Consider the following 20,427-nt stretch of genomic DNA (forward strand, 5'->3'; position numbering starts at 1 on the left):
TGCTAGCTTTCTCACTGAATGCACATGATAATGGACAATTCCTTAGCTTTGAACTATGTAACGTACTGAAATCCCACAATCCTTTCACTTACTCCCACTCTTCCCTTTATATATTGTAATGACCTGCTCCAGTTAACCACCATTTTTTTTCCCCACGGCATTACCTCCAAACATTGCTGGGCAGCAGGCTGAAGAATTAAAGCTTCCCTATTCTTGAGAAGTTTAACAGAACCTATATATATATATATATATATATATATATACACACATACAACATATTTATTAAGATACGATGTTTTTTTTCTTTAATGGCCTTTGCAGCTCAGTGGAAGGAACTTGCATCCTCTATTCTGAGACACCCAAAGATAGACGTAAGTTCAAGTGTAGCCGCCGAGTGGGGGGTACTTTTTCTAAGTCTATCTTCGACCAATTCCTGAGTTAGTCGATCTCTGGTACTGATAAGTAGGTTTTTTTCCCCCGGAAACGGGTTTTTCATCCCGTAAAGAACAAAATCGACCGTAGTGCCGACATTATTTCAGATAGTAACATATCCTGCTGGGGGAAGATACCAAGAGATGGGAGCACGTTTGCCTGTCTCTTCATTGATTCCCACATAAAATGAGGGATCATCTTGAGCCAGTTATCTCTGATTGGCTACCTGTGGAGATTGAACTGCCCATTCAGTCTACAAAAGCTAAGTAGGGTTAAAAGGCCTCGCCTATTCCCTATATAAGAGGAAAAAAAACATTAGCTGATTTTTTTAAACTGCTTCCGATTCTAAGGAAAGTCAAGTTTGTGTTTGTTGTAATGAAGCATAATAGTTTTATTCCATGTAATCCTGTGCAAGGTAACCAAGATAACCAAGACAAGGTCAGCTTGACCAGAGTAACCATAGTTGTGGCATGGGAATTTGTGTGTATTCATCTATACAGATTTTAGTACATCTACCAGTTTGACCAATATAATATACAGATAACCCTTGCTTAACGGTGTGAAATTAAATGCGGCAATCCCTTGATATACGCGGCAAGAGTTTTGATTAACGCGCCTTTAACCACGCTACCGGCAAAGACGTCTATAGACGTTCACGTTATCATGGATGCGAAGTGCTTATTAAAATTAAAACACCATTGTTACAACAATGAAATATATGATGGATACGAAGCGTATGCAGATGCGTATTTGATCCATAACGGCCGGTAAGGTGGTTAACCCTGCGGAGCTCGCAGCTGATATGACATACATGCGAAATGTTTAATATCAATATTCTTACGCAATTCAGTGTATAGCTTGGAGGTCATGAGTAGCTGTGCATTCATATGTTAGAATGATATTCCGCACTGTTTTTTGCTGTCAGTTTGGTTTAACACATTTATATAAAGGTTTGTGATATTTTACAGTAAATTGTATCTGAGAGCTACCGCGACCTCTGATGTCAGTATAGTATGGTTTAGTTTTTTTTTTTTTGATTCTTTGTTCAATAATTTCTAGATTGTAACTGAAAATAAATAAACCATCAGTATTTACTGAAATAGAGAGCCCAAGGCTTAATTATCATACATCTCCTCTAGGAGATGTGCTTTACATTATGGAAAATACTAAGGAAAGTGATCTGGAGCTTACTCCATCTTTAATACGAGTTGCATATGCTGAAACGTTTAGTTTCTATATATTCGGCTATGAAATAATGTTGGATTCAATATCACTTAATTTGTACCATCATGTAATTTGCAGTGGTTTTTCTTTGTTTTATTGCTTGTTTGCTGAAGAGTCATTTTGCTTGTTATCGTAGAATTTATGCCGATAAGAATTACAATTACTAATTACAAATCTTCAAGACGTCACACTTCAGCATGTTTGTAGGAAGAATTTTACATACCCTAGGTTCCTTATTATCGGTTGTAAAAGAATGAAATGATATCTTCAATATTATTTTATTGTCGTATGTTTACCCATACTTTCAGCTATTTCTGAACATATTCGCCTTCCAGGTCAATACATTTGTCATAATCCTTCACGCCATCGTCACTCTCGAATTGTTGAGCTGGTAAAATTGTTCGAGTGAAGAATGGAGAAAAAGATGAAAGATCACAGCTACCCCTATGTCTAGGAGACTTCCTAGTTAAACTGAAAAGTTGCATGTTTGAGCAGCAGTGTGGGATCATACATTGTGAATCAGACCCCCACATCTAAGGAGCTCGTATTTCGTTTCGTGTTGACCAGTTTTGATTCCAATAAGCCTCTTGGTCCTGGTGGCATTCCTCCACTTTTACTAAAAAGTTTGAACTTCAAAACGCACATCTGTCCTGCATCATCGCTTCAAGCTGTCATACTCCTCTGGAAGCAAGTATCTTATTCCCAAAAAAGGGAGATAAAAGTCAGCCATCAAACTATCTCCCCATTACTCTTGACTTCAATGTCCCAAAAATAATGGAAAAGATCGTTAATAGCCAACTGCTTCACTACTTGGATACCCATCAGTGTTACTTAGTGATCACTAATATGGATTCCACAATTCCCTTTTCACAGCAGACCTTGCTAACCTCACCCACCTTTGAATGCAAATCATGAAAAAGTTCAGAGAAACTCAAATGACTGCTGTTGATTCCAAGGCATTTGATCGAGTCTGGCATCATTGCCTCCTTACCAAGATACTATCCAATGGTGTTCCTCCCTCCTTTTATGAATGGATTGCCAGCTTTCCCTCTGCTCAGTCACTGCAGGTTATGGTAGATGGTTTCCTTTCATCAGATTTCTCAATACTTCAGGGCTCTGTATTGTCACCTAGACACGTCCTCCAATATATTAATGATTGGCGTTAGCTGATTTTTTTTTCTATCTGACATCCTGTCCACTTCATTATTATTAGTCTGGAGTCTCATCATGGGAGAGTCAAAATACCCATGATACAAATGCTATATCTCTCCTTGAATCCATTCACCATCAGGGAACTCGACCAATTCTGGCAGTCCAGTCCACTCACTCTCAACACAAAAATTTTGGTCTGCACACCCATACTAACCACACTCTTAAACAACTTCTACGGATAGTCCTACCTCTCTGACTATTTATTATATATTGAAAATTTTCACTTGCATCAATTTTATCAAACCACTTTAATATCTGAAAAGTTTCTATCATGTCTCGTTTTTCCTGCCTATCAAGTAAACTGTAACCTACAAACCTTCCACCTGTCTTCATAAGGAGTATTCCAGAGATCTATCATCATCTTGGTTATTCATTTGAATTTTTTTCAACCACCTCCTGGCCCCCAAGAAACCCAGTTGATCATATCTGTGTGCAATAGTCAAGATGTGGCCGAATCATAGCCTTATAAAGAGGGATAATAACTTCGTTATCTTTATTTGTTAGTGTGTTTTTCAACATCGAATTAATCCTTTGAACTATTTTATTTTTTTAAACCATCGGAACTTAAATTCTTTGTTCATCATTATTCCTAATCCCTAACTTCATCAATTTCCTGCAATCCAAGTGCATAGCCTTACATTTTGCAACATTAAATTGATAATCATAATAGTTGGCCCATAATGTCAATTTACTTAGGTTATTCTACAGGATATCTACATCACCTTTATCAACTATGGCTCTCTCTCTCTCCAGTTTTGCATCATCAACAAATAACTGAATATCCCCTCTTAAATCTTTCCCTATGTCATTGATATACAAATTGAACATTAGTGGCCCTAGTACTGAACCCTGAGGTATACTCCACTACTCACCATCATTCTCCTAGATTCCACTCCACTATACTCGCATACATATCAGTTTCACACGCGAGAGGTCTCAAGACCTTTGACATGATAGCGTAGATAAGTGAGGGATGGAAGAGAGGAATATGTTTTTTTTTAGAAAACCTGAAGGCTGTAGTCATGAGGAAAAGAGCAGAGGCATAGGGATGAAGGTAGCAGGAGGAGAAGTTTTGTTTTTATATAGTACATGAATTCAAAGGATCGATGCCCATAAAAATACTTGTAGACGATACACAATGCAGAACGAAACGTTTATGGGAAAGTTACTGGAGGGAGATGTCATCAATTAAGCGAACTTCTGACTTCTGTATATACAATCAAGAATTCTTAGGGAATTTTCAGCTGCACCATCTCAAATGTGGGAACAATATTCTAAGGTTGGGCAGAATTCACCTTTATAAATTGTCTTGAATGTTTTTGGAAAGGAAAAGAATACCAAGTTTTTGGAGCATGAAGATATGGATCTAAAGTTTTGATGCCAGGATAGATTTTATGTCAGAGTTAACCAAAGGAGAGAAAATTGGTCCTGGTTGGTGAGAGGAACATTATTAAAAGTGAGTGAGAGATGGGAATTTTTTTTCTAGATATATAATACAGCACTGCGTTTTGATGGCATTCAAATTCACCAGGTTATCTTCACCTCGCTCGAGAATAGCAAGGAGATCTTCAAGAGATTTATTAAAGAATATCTTGAAGCACAAGTTACCTAAGGACTACAACGTTTTGAACATGAAAAGAAGAGTGGAGAGCAATGTCATCAGCAAAGCTACAGAAAACAGCAGTGGGTCTGGATGGCACATCAACTCGTGTACCTGTGAATGTGCAAGAGAATTGGCATTGCTTCTGATGAAGTTGTTCAATCTGTCTCAGCTGTAACAGGGTTCCAAGGGAGTGGAAAGAGGATATGATAGTACCATTGCATAAATATGGCTCCAAGGCAGAGGTAGCAAACTACAGAGCAATTAATATAACGGGAGTGTTTGTTAAAGTATTGGAAAAGTTGGTGAAAGGTAAAATACAACAGTGGATGGATAGGGATGCGATACTCTATAGTGGGCAGCATGGCTTTATAAAACGTGGGTCGCGTTTTAGTAACTTCAAAAATTTGTCTCATCTTACACACGATTTGCGATAGTGTTCCGTGATGATTTCGATTGTTCTCATCTCAGAAATGGTGAATCCTCTCATTCCCCTGGTCAAGCAAATCGGCAGTATTTAAATACCTTCATTCATTGAACACATCTTTCCTCAATTCTCTCTCTCTCTCTCTTGGTATTTGCTCCATGCACTTCACTAACGATGGCGAGCGTACAAACATCGACTGAGAATTAACAATATCCGTCGTATACTTAACTCCTGTGCAGGACCGTTGTTAGAGTATATATCGCCACTAAATTCAAGAAAATATATCAGATCAAAACAAACAAACAAACAAAAAATGGTGTTTTAATAGCTGAGATACAATTTTGCCTGTTTTTGCAGCCGAAATTGTATTTCACCAGTATATCAACCATGCCTAAGAATCGTCGCTTCGCCACTTGCTCTTCCGGTATGTGCTGTTGGAACTTAGTTTCTGGATGTAGCTAGCATAGGGTGTTTCATTTGTTTAGGAGAATGTCGCAATAAAAATGGTCTCCTCTATTTTGCTTGTTTCATACCGAAATTTATGCAAATTACACAATTTAATTTACAAACATTTGATTTTTGTAGATTTGGGATGATGTAGAGTTCTGTTAACGAGTAACTTGTGTTAGATATACTAGTTTATTTTTATCTTTAAGTCTAGATTAACCTGTCAACTATGCAGAAACAGTTACGTATCTAACTTTAATAGGTATTCTGAAGGCGATTTTAAATATAAATATTCCATTCAATGTTTGGTTTAACACACACACCAATAATTGTCCGCATGCTTTAGCAATTTACAATTGCTAATGCAGTCAAAGGTGGACATATCCTAATATCGGGTATGTCCATCTTTGGATTTCATCACCTCCTGCAACCTTTGAGGGAGACTTTCCACCAATGTGCAGCAGATATCAGGTGGAATTTTTCTCCATTCCTCCATCAGAACAGCACTGAGTTCAGCGACAGATCGATGACGTGCTGCTCTAGACCTCATTCGTAGATCCAATTCGTCCCAAAAGTGTTTGATGAGGCTGAGGTCAAGACTCCGCACAGGCCGGGACAATCGTTTAACACCAATTTGTTCATACCATTCCATAACAGCTGCAGCTTTGTGCCATTGTTATCTTAATAGTTACACAGGTCCGTTGCACAAAAACTTCACTGTATAGGCAGCACCTGATTATCTAGAATATCGAGGTACTGAGCTGCCTTCATGGAATCATGGATAACGACAAGTGGTCCCACTCCAAACCAACTGAATACACCCCACACGATTACTTCTCCACTACCAAACTTTATTGTGGACACAATACACTGTGGTAACAAGCATTCACCAGGCTTCTCCCACACCCTGACATCAGACTGGAAGCAGGTGAACCTTGATTTAATCACTCAAGAGTACCGTTTTCCACTGGTCAACTGTCCATTTCACATGCTCTTTGCACCAGACCAGACAAGCCACCTTGTTGTTGTGTTGTTTGTCTTGTGTGATGCTGCTGCTCGAACCCAGTAAATGGAGTTCTTTTCATACAGTACTAGTGCTCACCATGGTGTTACTGGCGCTCTGGAACTCATCACGAATGGTTTGTGCTGATTGTAGCCGGTTTTTGCGTGCCTCCCGTTTTAACACCCTTTTGTTTTAACTTTCCCTTTTAACTGTCCCTGTCAGTCATTTTCAGTGGCTAACTTGGGTGTTTTCCTGTACTAGTGATGCCAGAATGTCTCTATTTGTTGATCACATCACCGACCTTTGATTTTGGATGCTCCAGTTGAGCTGCAATGGCACCTATGGACATGCCACGAATATGACAGCCCACGATGACACCTATCTCGGTCACTGAGTTCAAGTCGTGTTGCCATACCACCTGTATTCAACTGCTACAATGAAATACAGTACTGCTTTCTACTATCTGTACACCAGTTTTTATGTTATTAACAAATATGAAATGTTCCATAATTTCAAATAACAGGGATGTTCAGACCATTATTTTTAGATATTGTGCATGTGTGTTTGCAATGCGGACATTGAAGGAATAAAATTTGCAGCCAAAAATTACCATCACTTATGCATGCCAGCAAATATAGATATACACCATATAAGCTTAATTTTGATTTTAATGGCAAAAAATGATAAATTTTAACTTGATTGTAAGCCGCTGGCAAAGAAGTTTTTAAATATCCAACAGTAAAAAAAATGACTAAATAAATATTTATTTATTGTCTAGCTCTATAGAAGTGCCGCATACACTCTACTTTGCTTGACCGCACGAAGAAAGTCTTATAAGTTCAAGTCTAGTCGCCGACTGGAGGAACATTTTCTAAGCCTTTTTTCGACCGGTTCCCGAGTTAGTCGATCTCTGGCATAGGCAAGTGGGTTTTTTCCTCTCAGAAACTCGGGTTTTTTGTCACATAAATTCCAGAAAATGGGCCGTCGAACCCACACTATTTTCAGACATTAAAAATATTGTGTTAGGGTTAGGGACCACGAGATAGCGGCACTTATTAGTCGTCTTCTTCACTGCTTGCCGATTATTTAGTGATAACATTGGGTCAGCATGTCGGATTGGCTACTAGTGGTGATTGATTGGCCACTCGGTCTCCAAAAGCTAGGTAGGGCTAAAACGGTCTCGCCTACTCCCTATAGTGGAACAAAAACGCGTTAGCTGATTTTTTTTTAATTTATTTATTATTAATAATTTTGTGATCGTTAACATATACATTTGGATCCGGAATCGTCGAATTTCGGATCGAGTATCGTTCCAAGTAAATATTTACCTTCCAGAATCCAGATACTCGAATCCGAAACCCTATTTCTAACCTCAGTGGTTTAATATTGGGGTTTCGCATGTTGCTTTTTCAAATTTTGCAGAATAATATAAAAGTTTAGAACAAAATGATTGATTTAAAAAAATTCCATAGGAAAGTAATGTGTGTATTGAGAGATAGATGGATAGATAGATAGATAGAGAGAGAGAGAGAGAGAGAGAGAGAGAGAGAGAGAGAGAGAGAGAGAGAGAGAGAGAGGGAGAGAGAGAGATGGTGATCGAAAAAAAAATTATTGACATCTTTAACAGTTTTAATTTTTTATTCCTTGAGGATCTCCTGAAATAAGTGTTAAAACTCCATGGAAATCTGATGATAATGATCGTGTGATAGCAGCGCCACGCAGTGAAGGATAATGTAATATTAATTTATATACATATTTGATCGTTTGGCTAAAGTACATATTTTAATGAAGAAAATCACGTTTTATTTGCTGGCACTTAGGAACTTTTATTTATGGCAAGAAAAAAAGTTGGTTAAAATCTTACCTTCAATTAAAACTAGATTACAAAATGCGAATTTATCTGTGCAAATACATTTCATTACACATTATATTGTACAATAATAGTACCACCAAAATTACACTGTAGAATTAGTTACAAGTTAAGATGACCATAGCATGTTGTGCACACACACAGATGGAAGTGAAGTACCATTAATAATGCAGGTGACAATATACTAAACATTTTTCCAACCATCACCAAAACAAAAGCAACTCATTAGCATGGTTACAATACATTCACATTTCAAAAAACGGTTTTGATCATTAAATTACAAAACTAGTATAAGCATGGAAAACACTAAGTATAATTTAAGGTGAGAAAATACTTCATAAAAGTTATGAATATATTTCCGTCTTAAATTATTATTATTTATTAATCTTGTACTACACTTAAATCTCTTTTTTTGTGTGTATGTGTCAAGAATTGGAATTTTATTCATATAGAAAGAAAAAACTTAAGTTGGTATTATTCGTCAAAATGGTATGACGTTTAGACGTGAATCTTTGTTTTCGATTTTTAAAGATTAGCGAAGCTGTCTTGCTGAGAAACATGAAAATTATAATGCAAAGCGATATTTCTGGTTGATTTTTCCTGGAAAGAGTGATATTGCAGATGTGTCAATCATTGCTCAGTCCTCAGTTTTGTCACCTAAAAAAAATAATAAAACAAAATAAAGAAAATATAAGCATGTTTAATTTCATTGTTAATTGTAAAGTGTTTTAAAAAAATGTGACATATTAGAGGATTTGAAATAAAAGATTAGATTTGTTATTTTAAAAAAATAAAATTTATAGCTGGGTGCGCGAGTAACCCTTGTGGAAGTGGAGTTTGCTTTCCTAGTGCTAGACAACTAGAAGAAAGCTAAAAGTTTGATTGTAATTGCCAAATAGTGGAAATTTATTTCATTTTTTTTTTTCAGCCGGTTCCGAATTTTTTTTTAGGAAACCTGGATTTTTAATTCGCAGCTCAAGAAAATCGCCCACAGAACTGGCACTATTTCAGACATTAATATTAAGGTTAAGAAACCCGAGATGGCAGCGGTTGTCTGCCATACTTCCTCCATCGATACCTATGAAACTCCCTGATAGCCTTCGCCCTGTTACTGATGGCCATGGATGGAGCCTGCCGTCTTCAAAAAGTTGTGGCTAAACAGTTCCACTCTTTAAAGAAAAAAGACGTTAGCTTTGATCCTTAAGTGACTCCTATACACATATAAATGGTCAAAGCTAATAATGGGGATAAGCACTCCACATAGTCATTGAATACGGAATACTGAGACCGACCACTACTTCTGACCTATTGTTCGATGCTCACCTTTTCTCTTACATCCATTAAAAGGTACCTATGTGGATGCCGAACAAACGGTAATCAGGTAATTTGAGATTTAGCTGACATACTTCTGTATTGACCTAAAAGACAATGATGTACAACAGGCTGAAATGATAGAGCTTAGTTAAACAAATCAACCCGTGGGAAGAATAGCGAAATCAGCTACTGGCACAAACTCAAACTCAATATGAGCAGAATAGAAGATTGACACGTGGACGTAAGAATCAATGAAAAAGAAATGGAGCTAGCGGAAGAATTAGAGAAGTATTACGTCGACATAATTGGTGGTATTGAAACGAGGAAGACCGCGGGTAAGAATCTTTTAAATAATAACTACAAAATATTATGATTAGGCAATGGTGAGAATCAAGAAAGTAACTATAATATTCAGCAATAAAGACAAAAATAATAATTTTGAATGGCAGACATTTTCAAGTAGAGTGGTGTGGATAAACATCAAAATAGGCAATGGAACAATAAGACATAGTGCCACAGAAGGAATTCTTTCAGAAGTTGACCATCCCCTGAAAACTAATGTAATGCAAGAAGCAAATTCTTGGACTTACTTGCTTATTTTGAAAAAGGAAGAGTCAAGCTTAGTGAGTCAAAAAACCTTACCATAAGGCAGTATGAAGAAAAAAAAGTAAAAAAAAAACCTGTATACCAATGGAAATCTTCAGTATGCAGATGAAGACAGTGGGCAGGGGCGAATGCTGGTCTTCAATTTTACGCTTGCTCTTGTTATCATTCAGGGAGTGAGAGGTGTGATGAGACTTTATCTGATTTGCGGAATAATGAATTACTGACCATTTGAAACTATATATTTAGACATTTATGTACATTTAATCATGCAAATACAACATTTATTTTACAAATGGTATTCTATCTTTTTCAATTTAGCTACTTGAATACACATTCTATCCTACGGTTCTTCTTTACGAACTGGTCAATAACATCGCCATAAAAAGTTGGTTGTAACTTAATTTTCCCAAGCAACACTCACACTTGTAAAGGCTGGCTGAAGCTCACTGGCTAGAGCTACGTTGACTGTGTATGGCCTCTGTTTAAGACGACGTGAAGGGAGCGGAAATGGCTATGCGCGCGCATGAAATCACAGTGCTGTAGCAAGGACCTGGAAGCTCACTCAACCGAGCAAGCCAAGGTAGCTTGACTAGACGAGCAAGCATCGGCCTTCGATACACAACGCAAAGCTCAATTATTGCCGCGCAAGCTTAAGACGTCTTCTGTCTACAAAAATAAAAGCCTAAATGGAATGCTTATAAATGCATGCATTTATTAACAAATAAATATTATTTCTTTTTCAAATAATGAGCTTGCGCAGCAAGCATGGAGAATTTGCCCCTGACAATGGACTTTCTACATGACTTCACAATGAGGCAAAAAATACACGTATATTATTATGCTGGTTTTGAACTTCGTTATAAGTGAAGTATCGCAGTTCAGAGATCAAGTATCAGAGAACGCTTTTTCTTTTTGGAATTAATAACGTGCCGTTTTTCCTAGAAAATTATAGCTACATATGAAATATGTGACTCAAATTTAATAAATTGAAGTACATTTCGGTTCTCAGAGAAAGCCACAGGTAGAGTGAAAGAGTACAATTTTCAGCCATTTTAACGTTACATATATGACATTTGATTATGATATGCGACAAACATTTTATTAAATTGTAGAATCGATAAATTTAATAAAAATGCGCGTTTCAGAGCCAAATTTTTGGGCACACGTCTCCATATTTGCAGTTGACAATGCACATTAAATCCCTATCAAAAGTATATCTGAGGGATCATCATAATTTTTCAGAAAATTTGAATAAATCCTTCTTACAACATTGAAATTTATAATAATAGCAAATGAAGTATCTTAGAAATCAAGACGTCAATATGTTGTTGAAACAGATCTTAAAGATAAACAGACAGAAAATAAAATCCTGGCGAAGTCGGTTTGAACCACCACAATCTTTAAGACTCAATTTATGGCTCAATTAAAAATGCGCATGCAGCAAAAATTAAAGATTTTATCGCAGAATTTCGTATACAACAGAAAATGTCACCTAACAACGTGAAGACAGATAAATGTATGGAAAAGTTTCTAGGATACTGTTAAAGATGCTGCCTATAAGCGCATCACCAAGACGACTGTCAACAGAAGAAAACCATGGATGAATGAAAGTATATTAAATCTGTTGAACAAAAGATAAGTAAAAAATAAATCAGAATATAAATCTTCAAACTGAATAATTAGGAGAGCATGCAGAGAGGCCAGGGAAACATGGCTTAATAATAAGTTCAATGAAATAGAAGACCTAGAAATAAAGCAAAAAGATCGACAGGTATACGGCACAATAAAAATCAAAAATTTCAAAATGTTATTTGAAACAGAGGGAAGATATATTAATATATGGCGTTAATGAAGACAGCAAAAGCACCAGATCGATATGATACTCATACAGAAATGCTAAAAGCCCTAGAGGAAAATGGAATAAAAGACTTAACGATATGGGATGTATCCCTTAACTTAAACAAGTTATATGTCGCCAAATTGAAGCCTTTGGCTCTTCATATGTCTAATACTTAAGAAAACTTATTTAAGCAAATTTATGAAAGTGGACCGAGTAAGAGGAAGAAATATAAATAATCCTCGTCATAGAAATGATACTGTATTGATTGCTGAAAGAGAGAAAGACTTGCAAATGTTATCAGATCAAATAAACACACAGAATCAAAAATACAGTATTATATTAAATTAAAAACAACAACAACTAAATCTATGATAGTAAACAGAGAAAAATATGTCTTGCTAAAACTAAGCGAGTTATTAAAACATTTAGCAACCATGTCACAAAAGAAATATTACAAGAAGATCTGGTGAATTTTTAAAGAAAATGATAACGCACTGAAACTGTTACTGGTATTAAAAATCGTGAATCCTGCAAAAAAAAAACGCATACCATGCTGTTATAACGGTTTAGCTAAATTTAATTTGTATACGTTGACATATACAAAAGTATTTTAACCTATAAATCTGTAGGCTATAAATACCTTCAACCCAGATAAACTGTGAGAGGTCGTTCTCGAAACTTAAAAAAAAAAAAAAAAACCGAAGGGTTGGAGCTTTAAAAAATAAAAAAATACTTTATCCGAATTACTAATAACTAAAAAAAAAATTAAAAACAGTTAGCTTTACTTTACTAAGTTTGTTGATCGTAAGAAAGCAAATTAACTAGTAAAGCAGAGGGCGGTACTATCGATTACTGCTATTGTACTAGATCAGAATATTTTTCATTCTTACCAACAACTTCCGCCTTTAGGCGAGCAGCTAGAGACCTGCGAAATGCCAACATTTTAGGATCCAACGATGGTTTCTCTTCCTCTTCAACTACACGCTGTGCAGTGCGGGCAGACTTTGGACGCTGGCGTGCTTGTTCATAGTTTTTTAACTGTTTTTGTCTTTCCTGGCGTTTGAGAGCGAGAAGGCGATCGCGCTGGTGACGGAGATATTCCTGTCTTCGTCTTGCCTCGTCAGGGTCCACCTGAATAACAAGAAATAATATTAATAATTTTTAAATTTTATTTTTAAATAAAATTTAAAAATTTATAGTAAATAAATAACTGATTAAATAATAAATTTACTTTTATTTATTTTATTTCATTATATTATTATTTTTAACACACAAAGTCATTTTTTTTATTGATTTCTAAATTATTTACACAATTACAAAAATCGTCTTTAGTGACATTCTAACTTGCAATTTTTACAAAATTCAGCACTGAGTGCTGCATATGTGATTCATTTTCTACATTGCATTTCAATTAAAATTTTGATAATAATACTTTTTTGCATCGATATTTACAATGAAGATTACAGGGAATTTTTGAATAATAATAACAATAATAATAATAATAATAATAATAATAATAATAATGTCTCAGATAAATTACATACATATATTAATAGTAATAATAATAATAATTTATTACGATAAAGAGCCAAGAGGCTATTTTTTCATCATCATCATCATCATCAAATTACTGCCATGTACCCTCAAGGGGTGTACAGGATATGACAGTACTACATGAAAAAATTACATCATTACTAACTTCCTATCTACAATTTTCCTCCAAATCAGTCTGTTACTTGTCAAGACTCCAACATTATCAGATCTTATATTTCTATCGTCTAAGACACTTTGTACCGTATCAATCCACCTATATCTTGGGCTTCCTCTGGGTCGTTTTCCTGCCAACCTGGCAGAGAACACTTGTTTTGCTAATCTTTCCTCTCCCATTCTATTTAAGTGACCATACCATCTGAGATTAGCTCTGCTAACGCATTCCTGGATGCTGACAATGTCAAGTTCTTTCCTAATATCCTCATTTTTAATATGATATTGCCATTGATGCCATCTGTTCACGCCTCTAATCTTTCTCAGGACTCTCATATCTGCGGTCTCTAGTCTTTGGTCAAGTGTTTTACTTCTGACCCAGCTCTCAGATCCATAAGTTAAAATTGGTTTGAACACAGTCTTGTATACAGCTAATTTAGTGTTCCGACTAATTTCTTTCTTATTCCATATGAATTTATTCAATTGACTTCCCATGATACCAGCTTTGCTGATTCTGTTGTCTATTTCTATATTTAGTTTACCATCTTCAGTAAAAATTGTGCCTAAGTAGCTGAAATGTTTTACTTGTTCCACAGGTTCTCCATTCACAACACAGTTGACATTTTCAATGATTCTGCCTATTTTCATTGTCTTTGTCTTTTTATTGCTGACCTTCATACCATATCTATTACAACAGCTATTCAATTTAGTCAGAGAATCTTGCAGACTTGTAGCGGATTTATTTAGAAGTATAACATCATCCGCATAAAGCAATGAGGTGACATTAACATCTCCAATTTTGATATCAGGTTTAATACACATTCCTTCATAATGTGATCCATATAGATAATAAATAACAGAGGGGATAATGTACATCCTTGTCTCACACCAGATTTAACATTAAACCATCTTCCTGTACTTCCTTCAATTCTAACTGCTGACTCACAACTCAAATAAAGACTAAGTATTGCTTGATATAATGCCCCATTGACACCATATAACTGCAGTGTATTGAATAGCTTCTCTCTTGGCACCTTGTCATATGCCTTTTCCAAATCGACAAAACTTAAATACAGATCTTTGTTATATTCCCATGCTTTCTCGACTATTTGTCGTAAAGTGAAGATCTGATCCTGACAGCCTCTATTTGGCCTGAATCCAGCTTGTTCTTCACCAAGCTTTTCTTCCACAATTCTTCTCAACCGTTTCTCAAGTATACTTGCATAGATCTTGCCAGGAACACTCAGTAGGGAATTACCTCTGTAATTCTCACATTCAGTTTTATTTCCCTTTTTATATATCAGTACTATGAGAGCTCTACTCCAATCATCGGGAATTCGTCCCTCTGGCCAGGCTTTCTGAACTATGCAGTGCAGCCACTGTAAGACTTTTATGCCACCATACTTCAGCATTTCTGGTCGAATATCATCTACTCCTGCTGCCTTTCCACATTTCAAGCCTTTGATGGCTTTTTCTACTTCAATTATGGATATGTATTCCTGACTGCATGCCTGGTCAGTGTTTTTTTATCACTGTGCTGTCATCACTGCTTGTTTCATTTAGCAGTTTTTTAAAGTAATTACTCCATACTTCAAGGATATCTTTTTCTCCTGTTTTCATGTCTCCTTTATCATCTCTAATTCCTTTTACAGCACTCTTTCCTCCATTCCTAAGCTTCTTCAACAACCTCCAGAATATTTTGCCACCTTCTTGATATTTATTTTCTATATTCTTGCCAAAGTCCTCCCATGACTTTTGTTTAGCTAGTTTTACACACTGTTTAGCTTTCTTACATTTGTCTCTGTATTCTGTAAGAGTAAAAGCTGGCTTATTTGCCAGGAACTTTTGATATGCTTTCTTCTTTTCCTTCACTGCCTCTTTAACTCCCTGTGTCCACCAGGGAGTTCTGATTTTTTTATCCTTGCACACAACCTCACCACATGCCTCTCTGCCAGAATCAATGAATGTTTCCTTCAGAGTTTGCCACTGAATCTCCAAGGTTTGATTCCTGTTCTCAAACTCTTTCATTTTGTTTTCAATAATATTTCTGTATTTTAGTCTACAGTTCACATCTGAGAGCTGCTCAACTTTTATTCGCTTTAAAACTTTCTTACATGTTATTCTTTTCAATATGAAATTCAATTTTATCCTGCTCAAGACTAAATAGTGATCACTTCCAATTTCAAATCCTCTGTACACTCTGGTGTCCTGCACCAGGGAGAAAACATCACTATCAACAATAACATAGTCAATGAGACTTTTCTTATTTCTAGCCTCTTCTCTCCATGTGAATTTGTGCACACTTTTATGTTGGAACATGGTGTTAGTAATAACAAGTCCATGTCCTGAGCAGAAATCCAACAGATATTTGCCATTATTATTAGCTTTGCTCTTTTCACCAAATTTTCCCAAAATATTTTTGTATGTCTCACAGTCATTTCCTACTCTGCTGTTTAGATCCTCAACAAGGACCAACTTTTCCTTTTTCATTGTGTCAGTTGCTTTTTCTAAAGCCTCAAAAAATTCCTCCACTTCTACCTTAGTAGAACCTTCCGTGGGACCATAGGCACAAATAAGTCTCATTGTCCAGTTCCCCATTCTCATATTTGCCCACATTACTCTACTTGAGACTGACTGCCATTCAAGAAGATTAGTCTCGTATTTTGTGTTGAATACTATGGCTACTCCTTCTTTTCCTTGATTGTTATTGCCTGAATATAACATTTTGTATTTATTGCTCAGAAAGATCTCACCAGTTTTGGTCTTTTTTGTTTCAGTCACCCCTATTATGTCGATCTGGTGCTTATCTAATTCCTCAGCTAGCTCCATTTCTTTGCCTTGCATTCCATTTCTGGCTATTTCTGGCCATTCCATTTTGCATTCCATTTCTGGCTATTTTTTCGGCGACATAAAATAAGTTAAGGGGGGGGATAGCAAATCCCGTATTATTATAGCCGGGACCAAACTCGGAGATCGAAATCGAAGAGTTTCATGACGAAGAACTATCGGCGAGTCCAAGCGTAAGTGATCACCTGGGTAGCACAACACTAGGGCAACTCGCTGCCAAAGGTGGAGCAAGCTCGGTCAATATCCTTAATATTTTCTCATAATGTAAAACGCAGCTTCCAGGAGATGTATTACTGTTTGCATTATGAGGAGAGGTCACTACCCAGACCGGTTTCGATCTTTTTTGAGGTCTCATCAGTGAGCAGGTGGACCTAGATTACCAAGCTTTAAGTGAACCGAACTCACATATACCCCTACTAAGGAATTGCCAGACCGGTGTACCCATATATTATTATTATTACTACGATAAAGAGCCAAGAGGCTATTTTTCCGGCGACATAAATTAAGTTACGGGGGGGGGGGGGTTAAGGTCTACCTACTCATTGATGAGACCTCAAAAAAGGTCGAAACCGGTCTGGGTAGTGACCTCTCCTCATAATGTAAAACAGTAATACATCTCCTGGAAGCTGCGTTTGACATTATGAGAAAATATTAAGGATAGTGACGGAGCTTGCTCCACCTTTGGCAACGAGTTGCCCTAGTGTTGTACTACCTAGGTGATCACTTACGCCTGGACTCGCGGATAGTTCTTCGGCATGAAACTCTTCGATTTCGATCTCCAAGTTTCGTACCCGGCTCTAATAATACGGGATTAACTATCCCCCCTTAACTTAATTTATGTCGCCAGAAAAATAGCCTCTTGGCTCTTTATCGTAGTAATAATAATAATAAATGGGTACAGCGGTCTGGCAATTCGTTAGTAGGGATATATATAAGTTCGGTTCTCTTAAACCTTGGTATTCTAGGTCTACCTACTCACTGATGAGACCTCAAAAAAGGTCGAAACCGGTCTGGGTAGTGACCTCTCCTCATAATGTAAAACAGTAATACATCTCCTAGAGGCTGCGTTTTACATTATGAGAAAATATTAAGGATAGTGACCGAGCTTGCTCCACCTTTGGCAACGAGTTGCCCTAAAAATCCATGAAACTCTTCGATTTCAATGGATTTCGATCGAGAGACCTGTGTAGCTCAGTGGAACTGGCGCTTGCATCCTCTGCGCTTGGGCGCTCAAAGTTTGACTTAAGTTCAAGTCTAGTCACCGACTGGAGAAACACTTTCTAAGCCTTTCTTCAATCGGTTCTCGAGTTAGTCGATCTCTGGCACAAGCAAGCGGGTTTTTCATCTCGTAATCTCACGAAAATCGACCGTAGTACCCACATTATTTCAGGCGGTGACATATCTTGTTAGGGTTAGGTACCAAGAGATGGCAGCACTTGTTTGCCAGCCTCTTCATCAGTGGCTGCTATAATTAGTGATAGACATGGGCCAGCTATCTCAGATTGGCTACCGGTGGAGATTGAACTGCCCAGTCTCCAAAAGCTAGATAGGGTATAAAGGCTTCGCCTACTCCCGATAAGGCAGGGATTCTCAACCTATGGTATGCGTACCACTGGTGGTACGTGAGCCACTGCCTTACTGGTACATCTAACATCTTGAATTAAATATAGTGGTATGCCACTGGAAAAGGTTGAGAACCCCTGCTATAAGGGAATAAAAGGCGTTAGCAGATTTATTTTATTTTATACACGAATACAATTGTTCATAACAGATACGTGTATGTACACAATATGTTTTCAATAATAATAATTGTTTATAACGTACATTATTATCATTGATGATTATTACGGACATTTTTTTCTGCATGTTTACAAGTATGTATAAAATAACAACTTTTCTATTTTCATCGTACAGAGTATTTACATATTTACAATTAATGCATATTACACTTGATGCTCTGCACAATTATTATATTCTGTAGTTAATATTCTGTACGCAGTTTAAGGCACATTATTTCTTTTCAAAATTTTTTTCTTTGGATACAAATTCATATACTTTCTTTTTTATATATCAGTATCTTCATTATTATTATACATCATACTACTGTTTTGTTACATAATTTGCAATCTTTGGTTATGAGTATTACGTGTAGTTGAATGAAGGAGATTAATCCCACCTACTTCGAAGCTTTTATGAAGAGAGTGGGATTAGTCTTCACTATTTAGGTTGTTGTTGCTGTTTATGGATGGGATGTAGGCATTGGATGCTGGTGGTTTGTGATGTGTATTTAGTGTTAATGGTATATTAACTTTGTTGGTATTTTTCCAGCGTTCGTGTTTTAATGTTCTGTAGTTATCTATGTGTGGTAGGTTGTTGAGTTGCGTGGGTATCTGATATGACCTCACAAAAGAACTGAGTTGTTGAAGGGTGTAGGGATGTAGAGCGTTGTTGTGAGTCGTGTTATACGATATGTGTCTCTGTTGTTTAGATAGGTGATTTTGAAGTAATTCCTTAGTAATATTATGTAGTGTTTCAGATTTTTAATGCTTAGGATTCTGTGTATCGCCATGTGCTGGTCAGATATTGGCTGTTGTGTATAAGGTGTCCAAATCACTGTTGACACAATTTTCCTATGTAATATGTAATTTCTAATTTTGTTAGGTGGCTGTTTGATGTGTTTGTATAGATTGTTATGCCATATCTGAGTAGGGATTCACAGATACCGATATAGGAATACTTTTATGTTGGATGGAATAATGTCTTTTACTTCAAACAGTTTTGCTGCGATGATGCTGAGTTTGGTATGTAGGTATTCTATATGTTTTGTCATTTAAGGTGGCAATCTATGTAAAGACCAAGGTATTTTGCGTATGTGACAGGTTTGATTTCGGGACACTGACAGATTTTTTTGTTGTTAATGCAGCGGTGTATGTGTGACAGTGTAGTGATAGTGGTTCGCGGTGCATGATTCTCGGGTTGTGTATTATTAAAATCTGTGTTTTGGTAGAAGTATGTTGTGATTTCATTTAAGTCTTGTTGTGCTTTGGAGAGAACCATGTTGGTGTCTGTGTGGATTGCTACTAGCGCGGTGTCATCTGCGTACTGAAATATTTGACTTCTTATGACCAGTTTATGAACATCGTTAATGTATATGTTGAATAGAGTGGGTGATAATATGGTGCCTTGAGGGACACCGTGTTTTATTTGTATACCCCTGCTGTGACATGTACCTATTTTTGTTACTTGTGTTCTGTTTGAGAGGCAGTCCCTGAACCATGTATGCAGTGTTCCTCTTATACCTATTGAGTATAGTTTAGTGAGCAGTATGTCATGTTCAAGTGTATCAAACGCTTTGGTTAAGTCAAGCAGCATAAGGATGGTGTACTTGTTTTTATCGAGAGCTTTGTTTATTGCGTCGGCGATGCTTCTAATAAAGTGATGGTGCTTTTTGTTTTCTGAAAGCCGTGTTGGTTTTGTGAGATGATGTTGTACTTCTGTAAATAGTTCTGCAGTCTGGTGTGTGTTATTTTTTCTAGAATTTTTGAGAAGACTGGCAGGATAGCTGTTGATCTGCAGTTCTGAGTATCATTTCTTTTACCATGTTTGTAAATTGGCGTAATTATTGCTGTTTTTAGTTGTTGTGGAATAATGCCAGTGTCGAATATTATGTCCACGAGTCTCAAAAGTATTGGATTTATTTGTTCAAAGTGTGTTAAAAGGTCTGTGAGTCTTATTTTGTCTATTCATGGAGTGATCTTTGGTTTTAGCTGTAAGAGTGCTTTTTTCAGTTACTGTTTTGTTACAGGTGAAAAATACATAGTTTGTTATTGACTTTGTGTCGGTAGTTGGTAGATTGTCTTTTTTGAGTTGTGTGATATTGTTCGTGAAGGCATGGTTGAAT

The 20,427-nt window shown here is 36.6% G+C and overlaps 1 protein-coding gene across 1 annotated transcript in view; it reads right to left on the minus strand.

Annotated features, from left to right (window-relative positions):
- Nucleotides 1-8,205: 8,205 nt before the first annotated feature.
- The window catches only part of LOC150102205 (cilia- and flagella-associated protein 36-like), a 63,603-nt gene continuing 51,381 nt past the window's right edge, over nucleotides 8,206-20,427 (minus strand). Inside the window, exons 7-8 of the mRNA XM_090399206.1 lie at nucleotides 12,866-13,106; nucleotides 8,206-8,872 (exon numbers count right to left, since the gene is read on the minus strand). Of these exons, the coding sequence (XP_090255332.1) occupies nucleotides 8,853-8,872; nucleotides 12,866-13,106 (261 nt within the window). The 3' untranslated portion in view covers nucleotides 8,206-8,852. The remainder of the gene's footprint in view (nucleotides 8,873-12,865; nucleotides 13,107-20,427) is intronic.

This window comes from Typopeltis vanoorti, chromosome 10 (assembly GCF_054136105.1).
Source record: "Typopeltis vanoorti isolate ZY-2024b chromosome 10, IOZ_Tvanoo_1.0, whole genome shotgun sequence".
Lineage (NCBI taxonomy): Eukaryota > Metazoa > Arthropoda > Arachnida > Uropygi > Thelyphonidae > Typopeltis > Typopeltis vanoorti.